General features: G+C 50.9%; 1 protein-coding gene across 1 annotated transcript in view; it reads left to right on the top strand.

Annotated features, from left to right (window-relative positions):
- NID1 (nidogen 1) overlaps positions 1 to 16,815 on the top strand; it is a 57,982-nt gene that overhangs the window by 39,214 nt on the left and 1,953 nt on the right. The window contains exons 13-19 of the mRNA XM_039850302.1: positions 7,072 to 7,299; positions 8,694 to 8,866; positions 11,479 to 11,605; positions 14,012 to 14,183; positions 15,071 to 15,228; positions 15,817 to 15,940; positions 16,554 to 16,666. Of these exons, the coding sequence (XP_039706236.1) occupies positions 7,072 to 7,299; positions 8,694 to 8,866; positions 11,479 to 11,605; positions 14,012 to 14,183; positions 15,071 to 15,228; positions 15,817 to 15,940; positions 16,554 to 16,666 (1,095 nt within the window). The remainder of the gene's footprint in view (positions 1 to 7,071; positions 7,300 to 8,693; positions 8,867 to 11,478; positions 11,606 to 14,011; positions 14,184 to 15,070; positions 15,229 to 15,816; positions 15,941 to 16,553; positions 16,667 to 16,815) is intronic.

The raw sequence follows: 16,815 nt of genomic DNA, 5'->3' as shown, positions 1-16,815 counted from the left end.
GTGATACCTGGACTGTGCAGCTTCTAAAGTTGCTCGCTGACCTGAGACTTGAGTGGCATCTCGTTGGACGAGAACGGCCGTGGTAGCCCGTGGTCAGTATCGGAACTCGGGAGGCACCCAACGAATGCCGTTGAATGAATACGTGTAACGGGCTGTCATTTGTGTAGAACCTACTGTGCGCTCATGCTTAACCTGTGCTCTTTCATGTGCTGCTCATAATTGTCTTTTAAATATTTTTTATTTGCGTTCATTTCAGGTGTACAGTGCATTGGTTAGACACTCACGTAGTTTACGCGGTGGTCCCCCGGTTACTTAGCGCCCGTCTGCTCTACGCGCAGCCATTACAGTGCTGTCGACCATATGCCCTGCGCTGTGCTCCGCGTCGCCGTGACAGTTTTGTAACTACTAAGTCGCACTTCGTCATCCCGTCACCTTTTCCACCCAGCCCCCCGCCCCTCCTCCCCTCTGGCAGTATCCAGATTGTCCTCTGTATCTGTGAGTCTATTTTTGTTTAGTTTGGTCCTTTTGTTCCTTAGATTCTGCATATAAGTGAAATCATATGGTATTTCTCTTTTCTCTATATGGCTTATTTCACTCAGCCTAAAACCCTCTAGGTCCATCCACATCATTGCAAATGGCAGGGTTTCAGTTTTTTTAGGGCTGAGTAATATTCCATTGTACATATGAACCGTAACTTCTTTAATCGAATCGCCTATTGATGGGCATTTAGGGTGCTTCCATATCTTGGCTACTGTGAATAGTGCTGCCGTGAACATAGGGGTGCACAGACCTTACAAATTAGTGTTTTGTGTTTTTTCGAGTAAATACCCAGAAGCGCAATTACTGAGTCAAAAGGTAGTTCTATTTTTCATTTTTTCGGGAACCTCCAAAGTGGAGGTTCCATAGTGGCTGTACCATTTTGCAGTCCCACCAGCGGTGCATGGGGCTTCCCTTTTCTCCACATCCTCACCAGCACTTGTTGTTTGTTGATTTATTGATGATAGTCATTCTGACAGGTGTGAGGTGATATCTCATTGTGGTGTGAATTTGTGTTTCTCTGATGATTAGTGACCTTGAGCATCTTTTCATATGTCTATTGGGCATCTGTATGTTCCTCTTTGGAGAAATACCTGTGCAGGTCTTCTGCCCATTTTTTAATTGGATTTTTGTTGTTGTTGTTGTCATTGAGGTATATGAGTTCTTTTTAAATTTTAGATATCAATCTCTTATCAAATGTATCATAGATGAATATCTTCTCTCATCAGTAGGTTTTTGTTTCATTTTCTTGGTGGTTTCTTTTTAATCTTAATTTTATTTTATTATTAGTTTCCAGTTTGTAGTACATTGGTTAGACGCTTCTATAGTTTATGAAACGATCCCCGATTCCTTTGTTGTACAAAAACTGAGTGAAGGAGAAACAGAATATCTGAACCGACTGCTTAGTACCAGTGAAATCGAATCAGCAATCAAAAAACTTCTAAAAAGCAAAAGTCCTGGACCGGGTGGCTTCACAGGTGAATTTTACCAAACATTCAAAAAAGAATTAATACCTATCCTTCTCAAACTATTCCAAAAAATTCAAGAGGAGGGAAGACTCCCCAATTCTTTTTACAAGGCCACCATTACCCTGACTCCAAAAACAGACAAAGACATTACAGAAAAAGAAAACTATAGGCCAATATTCCTGATGAACATAAATGCAAACCTCTCAACAAAATATTAGCAAACCGAATTCAGCAGTACTTTAGAAATATCGTACACCATGATCGAGTTGGATATATTCCTGGGACACAAGGTTGGTTTAACATCTGCAAATCAATTAATGTGACATACCACATTAACAAGTTGAAAAGTAAAAAGCATATGATCATATCAATAGATGCAGAACAGCATTCGACAAATTCTAGCATACATTTATGATAAAAACTCAGCAAAGTGGAAATAGAGGGAATTTACCTCAACGTGATAAAGGCCAGATATGACAAAGCTACAGCTAACATCACATTCAGTGGGGAAAGGCTAAAAGTGTTTTCCTTAAGATCAGGAACAAGACAAAGATGCCCAATTTCACCCCTTCAGTTCAACATAATATTAGAAGCCTTAGCTACAGCAATCAGACAAGAAAGAAAAATAAAAGGCATCGAAATTGGAAAGGAAGAAGTAAAACTGCCATTATTTGTAGATGCCATGATACAATAGATAGAGAACCCTAAAGATTCCATCAAAAAACTGTTAGAACTGATAAACGAATTCAATAAAGTAACGGGATACAAAATTAATATTCAGAATTTGGTTGTATTTTTATACGCCAATTATGTACTATCAGAAATTAAGAAACAATCCCATTTACAGTTGCATCAAAAACAACAAAATATCTAGGAATCAAATTAACCTAGGAGATAAAAGGCCTGTTCTTGGAAAATTATAAGTCATTGAGGAAAGAAATTAAAGAAGACACAAAGAAATGGAAGCATATACTGTGCTCATGGGTAGGAAGAATTAACATCGTTGAAATGGCCATACTACCCAAAGCAATCTATAGATTCAGTGCAATTCCTACCAAAATACCAATGGCATTTTTCAAAGAACTAGAACAGATAATCCAAAAATTTCTATGGAACCGTGAAAGATCCCGAATAGCCACGGCAATCTTGAGAAAGAAGAACAAAGTAGGAGGTGTCACACTACCTGATATCAAACTATACTACAAGGCTACAGTAATCAAAACAGCATGATACTGGCATAAAAACAAACACACAGATCAAGGGAACAGAATAGAGAGCCCAGAAATACATCCATGCCCATATGGTCATTTAATCCAAGACAAAGGAGGCAAGAATGTACAATGCGGTAAAGACAGTCCTCTTCAACAAATGGTGTTGGGAAAACTGGACAGGTAACATGCAAAAAAATGAAACTGGACCACCTTCTTACACCATATTCAAGAATAAACTCAAAATGGATTAAGGACTTAAACGTAAGACCTGAAACCATACACCTTCTAGAAGAAAACATAGACAATAAACTCCCTGATTTTGCTATTAGTAACATTTTTTTCTGATATATCTCCTCGGGCAAGGGAAACGAAAGAATAAACAAATGGGACTGTGTAATCATCTTTTAGAAGTAAGTACTTTACCTTCCCAGGTGCAGTTGAGGCGCAGTGGGCTGGACCTGAGGCTCAGACCCGGGTCTGTCACATGAACCCCGACCCGGACGCAGTCCTCCGGCCACACGGGATCTGTTAATGCGGTTAACGATGTATTCGACTCCTCAGACTAGATTCGGCCAGTCGTGTTATTCATGATTTTTAATTACTGCTGCTGCTGCTGGCCAGATATGTTTATGGCACTGTAGATGTTTCAATGAGAGATAAGTGGAAAATAGCATTTCAGCTGACTTTCGAGATCTCCTGGCCCTCGCCCCCCCGCCCCACATCAGCCTTCTCTTCCTTGTCTCTCTGGTCTCCATCCTGCTGAATTTCGCTTCCATCCCCGGCGTGGGGCCCTGCCAGCCACATCGGCACTGAGAATTCCTAGGCGCTAGGTCCCCAGCCCCTTCAGGCTTTCCGTCCCCGTGGAGTAGAAAACCCACTGAGCTTCAGCTCGGCTCTGCTGGGCTTTCTCGCTGAGGGCGGCTAGGTTTTGGGGTTCTGCCGTTCCCGGAAGTGTCAGATGCCTCGTTGCTTCCTTCTCCTTTGTCCATGCGGACACCGATGCCAGATGGGCCTCGTGGGTGCTGGCGTGTCCTCACCTGCCTGTGACTCCCTTTATTTCATTTTCCTTTCCTTCTCTTTGTCCCCAGACTCTAGACTTCCTGCTCTTCCCCAGATAAGTATCAGGTCTTGAATGCTTCCCCCCCAGCAGACCAGACCAGATGAGGAAAAAGAACCCAGCCTGAGTTATTTCATCAACCAGAAACAAGGCTGGGAAATGTGTTCCCACCCCACCCGCCGGCCCTTAATGGAAAGTTCCCCATGGGGCCCGGGGCTCCCACTGAGCTGCCGCCGCAGCCTGTGGGCCGGGCTGAGGAGCCATCCCAAGAAATCCAATGGTGTCACAGCTTTGCATTAACACACTTGAAATTTCGCTTCTGAGTCACAATCGAGGTTTTTGATGTCTTTGTATAAGTTCAAGATACAGCACTTAAAAGTTCCACTGTGCGTCCTAGAGCGCTCATGGTTTCGTATGTTGGCACCACGTTCGCCCCAAACTGTCCGCCACGTGGAGCGGGGCAACCCCTCCTCCCCAGGAAGGTTGGCGGGCTCCACAGCGCCTGGAACACCGGGCTGTGCGCAGCTGGAAGGCGGCACCATGTACAGATGTCGACGGGAGAAAGTGAGCCCGTGGGCCACAGATCCCCACAGCGAGTGTGTGAGCCATCCTGGGTGCTGGGCTTGTGGGTGCAGGGGGGCGCGGCGGGGGCTAGAAACCCAAAGACCCGGGTTCTGGCCTGACCCGAACCACTGCCCGATCCGCATTCAAGCCTCTGACTTGGGTGTAGAAAGCATAGTCGCCTGTCGCATGGGATCATGGTGAGAATTCGGTGAAACCGCGAAGGGAGACAGCTATGTGGAAACTGTAAAGCACTGTGCGTGGGATTGCGAGGAGGTAAACACGCTCTGCTTCCCGGAGTGAACACAGACCAGCATGTTTGTTCTCGACCAGATGGCTTCCTTCTATCTTTGTTTGGCTCTTGCTACATCAAATATGTTTGGGGATTTTTTCAACATCAGCCGTGGGGACGAGAGAGAAGGCATGCCTGTGTCCCCTGGATGGGTTCAACAGCGCTTTCCTGGCCTGCTCACTGCGACGGTCGGGAGCAGCCCTGCTCGGCGGGCAAGTGTGAGGACTGGCCACAGAGACAGAAAGGACTCTGTTGGCATCATGTCCTAATTGAAATACAGGCTTCAGAAGCCCAAGGCTTTTGTCCATGGAGACTGTGGAGTTGGAGAAGGAACATTTTTATTTCATAGGGAAAACGCTAGACAGCTCCCGAGGGCAGCACACGCACCGGGTGTCACTGTGCAGATACGGTCACGTAGGAGCACGTGGGCGCAGAACTTAAATGTTCCGTCCGCACGTTGTCTTGTCACGTTCCGCTCAGTCCTCAGGACGTTACGGTGAGACGAGGGACTGCGGCCATCGCCGTCCCGCAGCCGAGGGGACACAGCTCGTTGACATGCTCGAGATAACACCGGGGTGGTGGAAATGGGAATTAAAGACATTTTTCGGACAAAAATCCTGTGAAATCTATAATACTATACATTTTATTACAACGTATTGTTAATATATTAATATATGAACACATGTTAATTAATATATGAATTAGCATTTTTACGTAAAACTTCCCTTTAACGTAACTATAACGCCCTAAAGCAACGGTGGACAACTACAGTCCCCACAGAACAAATCTGACGCACCGTTCATCTTTATAAAGTTTTATTGGAACAGTCATTTATTTACACATTAAACTTGGTTACTTTAATGCCACAGCCGCAGAGTTGAGTCGCTGTGACAGAGACCACATGACCTGCAAAGCCAAAAATAGGAGCTCTTGGCCCCTTGACAGGAAGAGCGGGCGGAGCCCTGCCCCGGGTCTCCAAGGCCAGGATCTTCCAGTCAAGGTCAAAAGGACTTGGCGCCCTCTGCTCTCCGAGTCTCTTGTGTCCTGGGCTCGCTCGTGTCCTGCAGACTGCGCGTCTGCGGACGGGCCCGGTGGGCTTTTCCGCGTGCACACCCCACACCGCCCACTGGGTGCCTCCTGAGTCCAGGTTAGGGAGATCCACTGCTCTCGGGGAGGCAGACAAGGAGCCGTCTTGGTATCTGTGCCCCAGAGCCACAGGGTGGAGGAGCCCCGAGCGGCCTGGGAGCACCGCCCAGCCTGGAGGGCCGAGGGGAGGAAATGCCTGAGCTGCGTGAAGGCTTAAGTGGGAGGATGCGGGGGTGGGAGGGGCTCACAGGACAAACAGCACACGGAAAGCCCTGGAGGAGGGAGGCAGCCACGGCGTTCAGTTCTCTTTCGTGCAGCTCTTGGCAGCCAGCGATGTCCCCGCCAGTGCCTGGGCGTGGCTCGTGTGGTGCGGCAGTGATGGCACCGCTGCTGGCCCTGCTGGTGGCCGACTCTGGCCAGTGCAGACCTGGCTGCAACGCTGCCGAGTCGCCTACTCCCGGCCATAGTTTGTTATCAGCAGGCCCCACGGACGCACAAGTATTTCCTGCCTTGCGGTCTGAGTTGCACAGTTAAGGGCCTAAGGGCCGCGCTTCGTGCCAAACGCGAGCACGTCACTAAAGGGAAACACACACGTTGGTAAGTGTGCCGCCCTGCGTCTTTGTCCCTAAATCTCTGACCCTCACTCAATGCGGATAATCAAGAAGCTCGAATGATAACAAAGACAAATTTAAGAAAAACAAAATTAAAAAAAAAATTTTTTTTAACTTAAAACAAATTTTGGTGCCGTCCATCAGCCCATGAATGGATAAACAGAATGTGGTACAGCCATACAACAGAATGTTACCTAGCCATCGAAAGGCATGGCGTGCCAGTGACGCGACTGCCATTTGAATTAACCTTGGAAACATGCTGAGCGAAACCCGCCAGACGCTCACACGTTGTCGGGTTCCATTTATGTGAAATGCCCAGAACGCGTAAGTCCGCAGCCGCGGGAAGCAGATCGGTGGTTGCCCGGGGCCGGGGGCACGGGAGGGGGCCGGGGGCACAGGAGCCGCCGCTCAGTCGACGTGGGGTTTCATCCGGGGACAGGAAGGTGGTCGCACAGCACGGTACCAAATGCCACTGGGTTGTTCGCTTTAAAATGGTTAGTTTTGTCAGTTTTGCCTCAATTTTTAAAAACTGGAAAAAAAAAAACACCATTGCAGAAAATGTAAGTATAATCTTCTTGACCGTTAAATCCGTTAAATAATAATGATGTTTTAAATTGTCAAAAATTAATCAGACAAAACCCTGTGGTGACCCAGCGGCTCTGCGTTCTGAGTCGGACGTGGGGACTCGGGCACCCGTGGGACGCGATGGTGACACGGCTGCCGTGTCCCTTGCTTGTGTCTCTAACAGAAGCGGAGAAAACCCGCTGCCAGCACGAGCGCGAACACATCCTGGGGACGGCGGGGGCGGCGGACGCACAGCGACCCCAGCTGCCAGGGCTGTTCGTCCCCGAGTGTGACGAGTACGGGCACTACGTGCCCACCCAGTGCCACAGAGCCACTGGCTACTGCTGGTGCGTGGACCGAGACGGCCGAGAGCTGGAGGGCACGAGGACCCGGCCCGGGATGAGGCCCCCCTGTAAGTCGGGGGCCAGAGTCCCCAGCGCGTGAGCCCCGCTGGGGGGCCTGCCGAGCACGCGGTCGGCACCTTCCGCTGCCCTAAACCCTGAGAGCCCCACTGGCCGGAAGCCCATTCCCCCCTTCCTCCCTGCTGCACCCCTCTTCTCTGTCTCCCCTGGCACTCACCCCACTCCCCTCCGTGTCTCCCCCTCGCCCTCTCCCCTCTGACCCTCTTCTCTTCCTGTTCTGTGCAGATAACCGGTGGCCCTGATGCCACCACCGCTGCGGCGGGTGGCAGAGAGCTGTGGTGCTCTGGGCCCTGGGCGGGCTGCCTGCAGTGGGCGGCCTGGTCCCCCGCGTCTGCCCTGGACCCTCGTGGGGACAGCCCTGCCCCTGGTGGCCTGGTCCCCCGCGTCTGCCCTGGACCCTCGTGGGGATGGCCCTGTCCCGGGCCTGGCTTCCTAAGACCGGGAAACTGCTTCCATCCGCGCACACGCACCTCCCTCACGGTTGTGCCCTGGGCCCTGTAGGTACCGGGTTCTGTAGTGCAGAGAGGCATACAGCCACAGAGGTTCTGAAGGGGCCCAGGTTTCCTGACACCTGCTCTGCGCCCCTTACCCTGCCGCACAGGCTGCCTGTCCCCCCACCCCGCCCCCATCACCCAGGGCCTTGTCAGGTGAGCCAGGTTGCAGCTAGGAGTCAAGGCCAAATCTGAGAGAGAACCAGCCCTTGGCCGGCAGGTGTCCTTGAAGCCCAGAGGGCCTTGCTGCTGCTGCTGCGGTTCTGAGGCCGCACATTCTGGGGCGGGCCTCTGGACACGTTCGCTGAGACGGTCCCCGCTGCGTCACAGAGCTCGCCACCTGCAGGCAGGCCTTTCGGGGTGGCCGCATTGCTACTGTTCCGTTCAGGCTGTGGCCCGCGTCCGGAGCAGGCGTGCACAGCGAGGCCGCCCCGTTCTCTAGCGAGGAGGAGGTGAAGCTGTTTTTTTTCCCACCTGCCCTTTAACGTTACACTCAGCCCTGCATTTTCTTCTTCACAAAAGCCCTTTGATCAAGGTGTTTCTGCTCCTGGTGCTCGCAGATATAAAATGGCATCAGCGGCTGTGGTCTTGGTGCCACAAAGGGGACGTGGCCCAGCGTGTGGGTGGATGCATGGGTGCGTGCATGTGTGTGCGTGCGTGCATGCGATGTGATGTGTGTATCGCGTCGATGGGTAATGCGTGTGCATCGTACATCAATGATAGCGTGTGCGGCGTGTGTGTGTCGCGTCTTTGTCGCGTCGCGTGTGCGTGTGTGCATGTGTGTGTGTGTCGTGCATGCTTGCAGCATGTGTGTGCGATGCATGTGTGCATGCATCGTCATCTGCATTCCTGCTGCACACAGGCCTTGATCACTGACATCTCCTACCACCCAGGTCTCAGCACAGTGGCCCCCCCAATTCACCACGGCCCCTCGGTTCCTCCTGCCGTGATCCCTCTGCCCCCCGGGACCCACTTGCTCTTCGCCCAGACCGGGAAGATAGAGCGCATCCCCCTGGAGGGCAGCTCCATGAAGAAGACGGAGGCCAAGGCGCTGCTGCATGCCCCGGTGAGTGCCGCCTTGGGGCGCTTGGTGACGCTTCAGTGACTGGGCGGAACACGCAGGGCACAGTCGGGCCCCTCAGAGGAGCACGTCCCGGCCGCCTGCCGCCTTGTCCAGACTGCAGCCTCCACCACCCTCTCCCGCCTCCTCCTCCGCACCGGTCATCCTGCACGTGGACACAGTGCCCATCATTGTACGCGTCCTGCACCGGACGTGTGTCTCCTCCTCAAGACGAGGAGCTGCCCGTCTAGTTCAGGGAGCGTTTGTTTCGTGGCCATGTTCCTAGACCCAGAACAGTGCTGGGCTCTCAGACAGTACTTGAGGGGCGATCGCGTGACCTTGGTGTCCGCCTGCTGCTCATGAAGCACGACCCCCTCGGCACACGCTGAGAACAGGCACGTTCCCTGTGACAGCCATTTTCCCCTGAGACCAAGGGGAGCGGCTCAATGTCAAGTGAGGCTCTGGGAACCAGAAATTTGAGGCGGGAGGTGCTGACACCGCAGGGCCACTGTGTCCTTTTTATCGACTTGTTTGTTGATACCATCTTAGCTGGGTTTGAGTGTGCAGTTCCGTGGCGTGAAGTGCGTTCACGATGCTGTGCCAAGGCTGTCACTGTCACATTTCATACCCACTAAACACCAACTCCCTTTCCCTCCTCCCCCAACCCCGGCACCCCGCTTCCCCTCTCTGCCTCTATGAATTGACCGCTCTGGGTGCTGTTCTAAGTGGGATGATACAGCCTTTGGCCTTTTGTGACCTGCTGCTTCATATAACATGCCCTCCAGGTTCACCCAGGTTGTAGCACGGCTCAGAATTTTCTTCCTTTTCGAGGCTGAATAGTACTTCACCGTGTGCATACACCACATTTCTAAAAGCCCCTCACCCATCCATGCACACGCGTGGCGCTTCCGCCTTTTGGCTATTGTGAACAATGCTGCCGTGAACATGGGTGTGCAAGTATTTGTCGGAGCCCCCGCTTTCACTGCATTCGTATGTAAACCAGACGTGGAGTTGCCGAAGCACATGGGAATCTTATTTTTCTTTTTTTGAGGAACCTGCCCGTGTTCCTTAGCGGCTGCACCATTTTACATCCCCGTGGGCAGAGCACAGGGTCCGATTTCTCTGCCACTTTGCCGACACTTGCCGAGTTCTGGTTTCTAACAGCCGTCCTAATAGAGGTGAAGTGGTATCTCACTGTGGTGGTGATTTGAGTTTCTGCAGTGGTCAGTGACGTTAGCATCTTCTCGTGTGCTTATGGACCAGTATATCTTCTTTGGAAAAATGTCTGTGTCTGTCCTTCGTCCATTCGTCATTGGGTTGTTGACTGTTTTGTTCTTATTGAGTTGTAGGAGTTCGTCACACATTCTAGATACCGACTCCTCATCAGATATATGATCTGCAAGTATTTCTTCCCCTCCATGGGCTGCCTTTTCACTCGGTTAATGGTATCCTTTTATTCACAAATATTTTAAATTTTGAATAAGTCCAATTTATTTTTGCTTTTGATATCAATTCCAAGAAATCATTGCCAAACCCAATGTTATGAGGCTTCCCTGTTTTCTTCTAAGAGTTTTATAGTTTTAGCTCTTACATGTAGGTCTTTGATTCATTTTGAGTTAATTCTTGCATATGTCAATTCTCGCGATCTGTTTGACCTGACCTCTTAAGGGGGAGGGTGTCCGCCGATAACTCTGATTTTCCCAGTGAAAGATCTTCCAGATGCTCCCCTCCTGTGGTCCCCAGGATGAAAGCTTTGCTTTCATTTCCATTTCCATTATAGAGTAAAATTAGAAGCTTTTATCCCCATCCCCCACCGAGATAAGCCCACTGGGGTTTCGATGCAGATGGCATCGAATCTTTAACTCTAGAGACACATATCTTAGCAAGATTAAATTTGACGATCCATTAAGCTACTTTCTCTCTATTTGGGTTTTCTTCGATTTCATTCTGCAGAGTTTCGTAGTATTCAGTGTAGAATATTGCACATTTAAAAGTATTTATTCTTAAATACTTTGTTTTTGATGCTATTATAAACATTATTGTTTTAAAGTTTTATTTTTTGCTAGTAGAAATACAATTTTGTATTGATCTCGTATCCTGCAACCTTGCTAGATTCGATTATTAGCTATAATAGTTTTATAGACTTTCCAGGATTTGGTACATTGACAATCATATTATTCTAGAATAGAGTGGTTTTGCCTTTTCCTTTCCAATATTCATCTTATATTTCTTTTTTTAATGATCTTTAGGTAGGAAAAGATTTCTCAGACGATATACAAAAAGCATTAGCCATGAGAGAAAAAAATAAATTAGACTTAATAAAAATTTTAAACTTTTCTCTTCAAAAACACTTTTTAAGAAAATTAAAAAGCAAGCTACATACTGAGAGAAAATAGACATATATACCAACACATATGTATACGATAACAGATTTTTACCTGGACTATACAAAGAACTCTCACGACTCAATAATGAAGATTTTTAAATGGACAAAAGACTTGAAGACACTTCATTTAAAAAGGTGTCTGAATGCCTATAGCACTTGAGAGATGCTCACCGTCACTGGTCACTCAGATGCTAGTGGGTGGACCGCTCTCACCCCTGGTCTGCACTTCCAGGATAAAGTCATCATTGGACTGGCCTTCGACTGTGTGGACAAGATGGTCTACTGGACCGACATCAGTGAGCCCTCCATTGGGAGAGCCAGCCTGCATGGCGGAGAGCCAACCACCATCATTCGACAAGGTGGGCACGGAAATGCCATTCCTTCTTTGTGGTTCTGCTTCTAGCAGCCCACGTGGCTCTGGGGGGAGAGCGAGGGTGGGAGTGTCTGGCTGCTTGTAGAAGGTGGGGACTTGAGCGGGGCTGGACGCTCGGCCTCCAGCACCACCCTTCGCAGCCTTCTCTGAAGCATCCTCTGAGGCCTCAACGTTAAATCATGAACACCTGAGCTGGGGTTCGTTGCTAGATTCAGAAGGACAAAATTAAAGCTGAGGGAGCCAGTTTTAATGAACAGTAAGGGCCACATTCAGCCGTCCGGGTGGGGTTTGCATTTCTGCGTCTGGCTGGTGAGCCTGCAGTTGGTTCTCAGAGTGTCCCCTCACTGCGGGCTCCGTCCGGGGTTTCCCACAGGCCTCAAGCACATGGATCAGACAGTTGGGAGGGTCGCGAGCATATTGGCAAATGTGGCCCCTGATAGTCGAGTCCATTCCCCATTTTCAGGTTACAGGGTCGTCACTTTACCCCGTAACCTCTGGCGTGTGAGGGGTGTCTCCTCTTCTGTGCCCTGCACCTGCACACGCTCAGGTTGCCCGCTCCCGAGGAGGACAGCAAACCAGCCATCCCTCAGTTCTTCGTGGCGTTACTGATGGTACAGTTTAGGGCGCTTGGGCACAGGCCGCCCCTCAGCATTGGATCCCAGTGCCTTAGTTTACGGATGTTTATTTAAGCCAATGACTGTCTGCATTATTTTAATGCTTACAGTCAACAAGTCAAGACCATTTTACATGGATGTGTTTTATCAACATTAAAGACCATTACAACAAAAACCCAAGGACTCGTAAAAATTCGTCTGTACCGAAAAGGTCAAATATGACCCATTGCTGAGTCAGTGACTCATCAGTGACTCATCAGCTGATTTTTGATCCAAGGACTCTGTCCTGCTGGTGATGTTTGTCGTATAAAATCATCTTGCTTCCTCCGCAAAATTCTCAAATCAAAGACACACTTTTAAAATATATGAGCCTCATTTAGTATTTCTTTTTCCTTGGGGCCGAATGTAGCTTTTCCAATTTCCAGTTTAACATCTCCCTAACAATTGGTGCTCTGGAAGGTTCCCGAGCCTGTGGAACTGCCCGTGGGGCATTATCTCCATCCTTGGCTCCCTCACCAGAGAGGCCGCCTCAGGAATGAAGCCGAGGTGGTGATAGATGCGTCTGGCTTTGGACAGAGACTCCATATCCTTCTCTGGAAGCCGATGTGCTATTTAAGTAACTTCTGCCAATTTTCATGGTTTGGTTTAACGGACACAAGTTTGAAAACGCCTTTTTGCATCTTACCTCTCTGTTAAAAATGTCGTTGCTGTTGAGTGCGATTTGACCTCGGACCCAGTGGAAGAGGGAGCAGCTCATTGCTGCTGTTAATCTTCCCCTTCCAGCCGTCATTCATGGCCTTCGGTCCTCTATGTGTGACGGGGAAAGAGGCCCGAGTGACACCAGGAAAACTGTTCTAGGGTTTTACCTTTTAACTTGGTTTTACTTACAGTCAGGAAACCACTGCGGTCTTGACCTTCCGGTTAGCAGGGTGGCCACCGGGGTGCATATTGTGGTCGCATACCTCGTGGCGGCCCCTGGCTTGAAAAGCAATTACTCGTGACCTCGGGGAGACTTCCAGGAGTGTTGCTTGTGGTCACTGACACCCCTGCTTTGTACTCCTAATGATTGTATAAAAGTAGTAACAGCTACGATTTCTGGCATATATTATTTCTCTGAAATGACCTTCCCCCCAGTAATTAAAGAATGTGTTAAGTCTGTTTCTTCTGTTGCTCATCTCATGCCTCCCCTTTGCCGGTGGAATAACCTCATTCATACAGGCACCTGAACTTTATCTCTGGCCACCCCTCACTCCCGTGGTCTCCGGCCGTACAAAGCTACATATGGGTCACTTCAAGCCACGTCCAGTCTTTCTGTATACCTGTGTCTGGTCCCACTACCTGAAAACCCACATATAAGACCTTTGCCTGACAAACTCCTGTTGGTCCTTCAGGGCCAGTTTCACAAATGTCACTCCCCCAGGACTCCTGCCCGCATCCCCAGGGGGAGTCCAGTGTCCCTCCTCCATGCTCCCAAAGGACCAGACTCAGTGTGAGTTGTGATTGGCTGCGATCTCCTTGAAGGCGGGGCCAAAGCTCAGGTCCCCTTAGGGACCTGGTTCCCAGCGTGGTGCGCAGGGCGGATGTCCACCAGGTATATGGGTGGCATTTCTTAATTGGTCACTTTGAGTGTTGCTTATCTTGCAAACAACAAGCGTATCGCGTTCTGCTCGTTTTCTCAAAGTGCAGGGATTGGATGCCATGTAAAGTGGCACTGAGCCGTTGGAGAAGCCGAACCCTGCCGGCCTGAAAAGATCAGACATTTCTCTGTTTGTGTCTAGACCTCGGAAGCCCAGAAGGCATTGCCCTTGACCACCTGGGCCGCAACCTCTTCTGGACGGATTCTCGCCTGGATCGAATAGAAGTCGCGAAGCTGGACGGCAGCCAGCGCCGCGTGCTGTTCGAGACCGATCTGGTGAACCCCAGAGGCATCGTGACAGACTCCGTGGGAGGGTGTGTTGGTTGTAAAGCTGCGTGTGTCTGTTGTGCTTGTTTGTGCCCTTTGGGGTCTTGTCAAACGTGAGGCTCTGACTCCCGAAGGGAATGCGTAGGGATGAATGATCTAGGTCGGTGGCTTGTGGATATCTACGGTGACGTGTCAGAACGTTTGTTACAGCCCTCCGATCATGGACACGATGCCGTGTTCCACTTTTAAAGCTCTTGCCAAGAGACTTTGTAAGTCGACGGCCCCTAAATGGGACATTTCCGTGTGGGTTGACTGTGGGTCAACACTCAAGTTGTATCAACCCCAGAAAAGTCTCGAAGTCACATAGATGTGCCCCTCACGCTGGGGCCACCCAGCGCGAACACCTTGGAGACCCTTCTGAGGGTTTCGTCAGCACCTCAGCGCTTTCTCCCCCGTCCCCACTGCAGGCTCTGAACCTCACAGCCAGTCCCTGGGCTCCTTGACACTTTGATTTCGTCCCTTCGAGGCCACACCCCTGTTCTGCGGCCACTCGGCCACCTCCCCAACCGCAGTGCCTCTGCCAGAATCCGCTTCGGTGCCTCGGGTCTGCGGTGTCGCTGTTTGCTGAAAGCATGTGGGGATTCTCCTGCGTTTACGCCGGATTCGGCCTTCCGTTTTGGCTTTCTTTTTGAACAGCTTGTGTTTAAGGGAGGCGAAGTCGTTATTAACAGAATAACCGAATTCAAGCGAAGAATCAAATCCCAGTGTCTTTGCAAACGCAGGAGTTTCTTAGCATCCCTAGACCCTTTTTAGCCGTTCTGTGGCTTCACGTCCGCTGATGTCTTCATCGGGTCCTTTCTAAATGTTTCCTTGAATAAATTTCTCACACGCATCTTCCCGATCTCTCTCCTCTCTCCCCGTTGTCCTCCTCCAGGAACCTTTACTGGACAGACTGGAACAGAGATAGCCCCAAAATTGAAACTTCCTACATGGATGGCACAAACCGGAGGGTCCTCGTGCGGGGCGACCTGGGCCTGCCCAACGGGCTGGCCTTCGACGCCTACTCATCCCAGCTCTGCTGGGTGGATGCAGGTGACTCGGGGGTTGAGGCTGTGCTTTCTTGTAACCAAACAGTGATTGTTACCCACGGTGAGCCAGCCCGATCTGCACATAAAGACCATTACAGGAAGGGGGCATAAGGTAGCTGTTTTTCCTTCCTGCACAAAAGTAGCTGCATATATTTGCTCTAGAATTTATTGTTTCTCTGGGCTTGACACCGTCTGGGGAAAATTAGTTCTCGGTTGTCTGAGTCTGGCGTCAGCAAACTCCAGCCCATGGGCCAGTGCAGTCTGCCACCTGCTCTGGTGTAACAGTGTTTACATTTTTAAGTGTTACATTTTAAATCGGGGGTTCCCCCGGGCCACGGACCGGTACTGGTCCATAGCCTGTTCGGAACCGGGCCACACAGCAGGAGGTGAGCGGCGGGCGAGTGAGCGAGCGAAGCTTCCTGTGTGTTTGCAGCCGCTCCCTGGCCAGCAGCCCCGCCTCAGCTCCACCTCTGCTCCGGGCAGGGCCATGCAATGCTGAATTTCTGTCACCCTTGCCCTGGAGGCTCTCGTTCTTTGACACAAAGGGGCCATTTCTTGTGTGAACAATGAGCGAGTTGTTCTGTTCACACAGGCACCAGCCGGGCGGAGTGCCTGAAGCCGGGTCAGCCCAGTGGACGCAGGGTTCTGGAAGGGCTCCCGTATCCTTTTGCTGTCACGAGCTTCGGGAAGAATCTGTATTACACGGACTGGAAGACGTATGTCAGCTGCCGCGGTGTGGTGTGGGGGAGGGACCTGCCCCGCCACCCGGGGCCCGTGGGAGGCCAAGCCCTCCCCATCCGCCTCTCGGGGTGACCTTCCAGCCTCCGAGATGCCCCTCGGCCTTGGCTTTCTGGTGGACAGGAGAAGGGTGAAGACAAGGGAGGCGCCATCTATCGTGTGGACGCTGCAGGAAGGGCGGCCTGTAACTCGGGCCTCGTGAGCACGTTGTTCTTTCCCCAGGAGCTGGCCCAGGGTCCCTGGCTGGCGGGCTTCGTGCCCGCTCCGTCCCCTACTTCACCATTGTTCTTAAACTGCAGGGTGCCACAGTCCCTTCTGGATCTCCCCTTCCTGCAAAAGGGGCTGAGGCCAGACGCATCTGTGTAGGAAGCAGATTTCCCAGCTGGGAATTTAGTGCCAAAGGGGAGAGCCAGCTGATCTTTGTCCCTTTTTAAGACAGGAACGCAGGCTTGACCTGCCTCAGGAGGAGGGAGGGAGGGCTCGGAAGCAAGGCCGGTGCCTATGGCCTCCAGTTCATCCCCAAGACCACGAAAGAGGCTGCTCTTTCCTGGGGCGTCAGGGGTGTCTTACTCTGCCTTCGGTTTTCTGTAGGAACTCCGTGGTCGCTGTAGATCTCGCTATTTCCAAAGAGGTGGACGCCTTCCACCCCCACAAGCAGGCCCGGCTGTACGGCATCGCCACCGCCCTGTCTCAGTGTCCCCAAGGTAACTCCCCTGTGCCCTTGCCATCCGGGGCTGAGGGCGCCCACATCTGGCTGCTCCCCGTGCGGCCTCTAGCGGCCCTGACCACATGGCAGGGGAGACACAGCCCCTTCCATCGAGGGTCTTCATTACTTCATGGGCGAGCCAGATGA

This window comes from Pteropus medius, unplaced genomic scaffold (genome assembly GCF_902729225.1).
Source record: "Pteropus medius unplaced genomic scaffold, Ma_sr-lr_union100, whole genome shotgun sequence".
Lineage (NCBI taxonomy): Eukaryota > Metazoa > Chordata > Mammalia > Chiroptera > Pteropodidae > Pteropus > Pteropus medius.
Note: the sequence above shows the minus strand (reverse complement) of the source record. Positions and strands in the feature narration are given on the sequence as shown.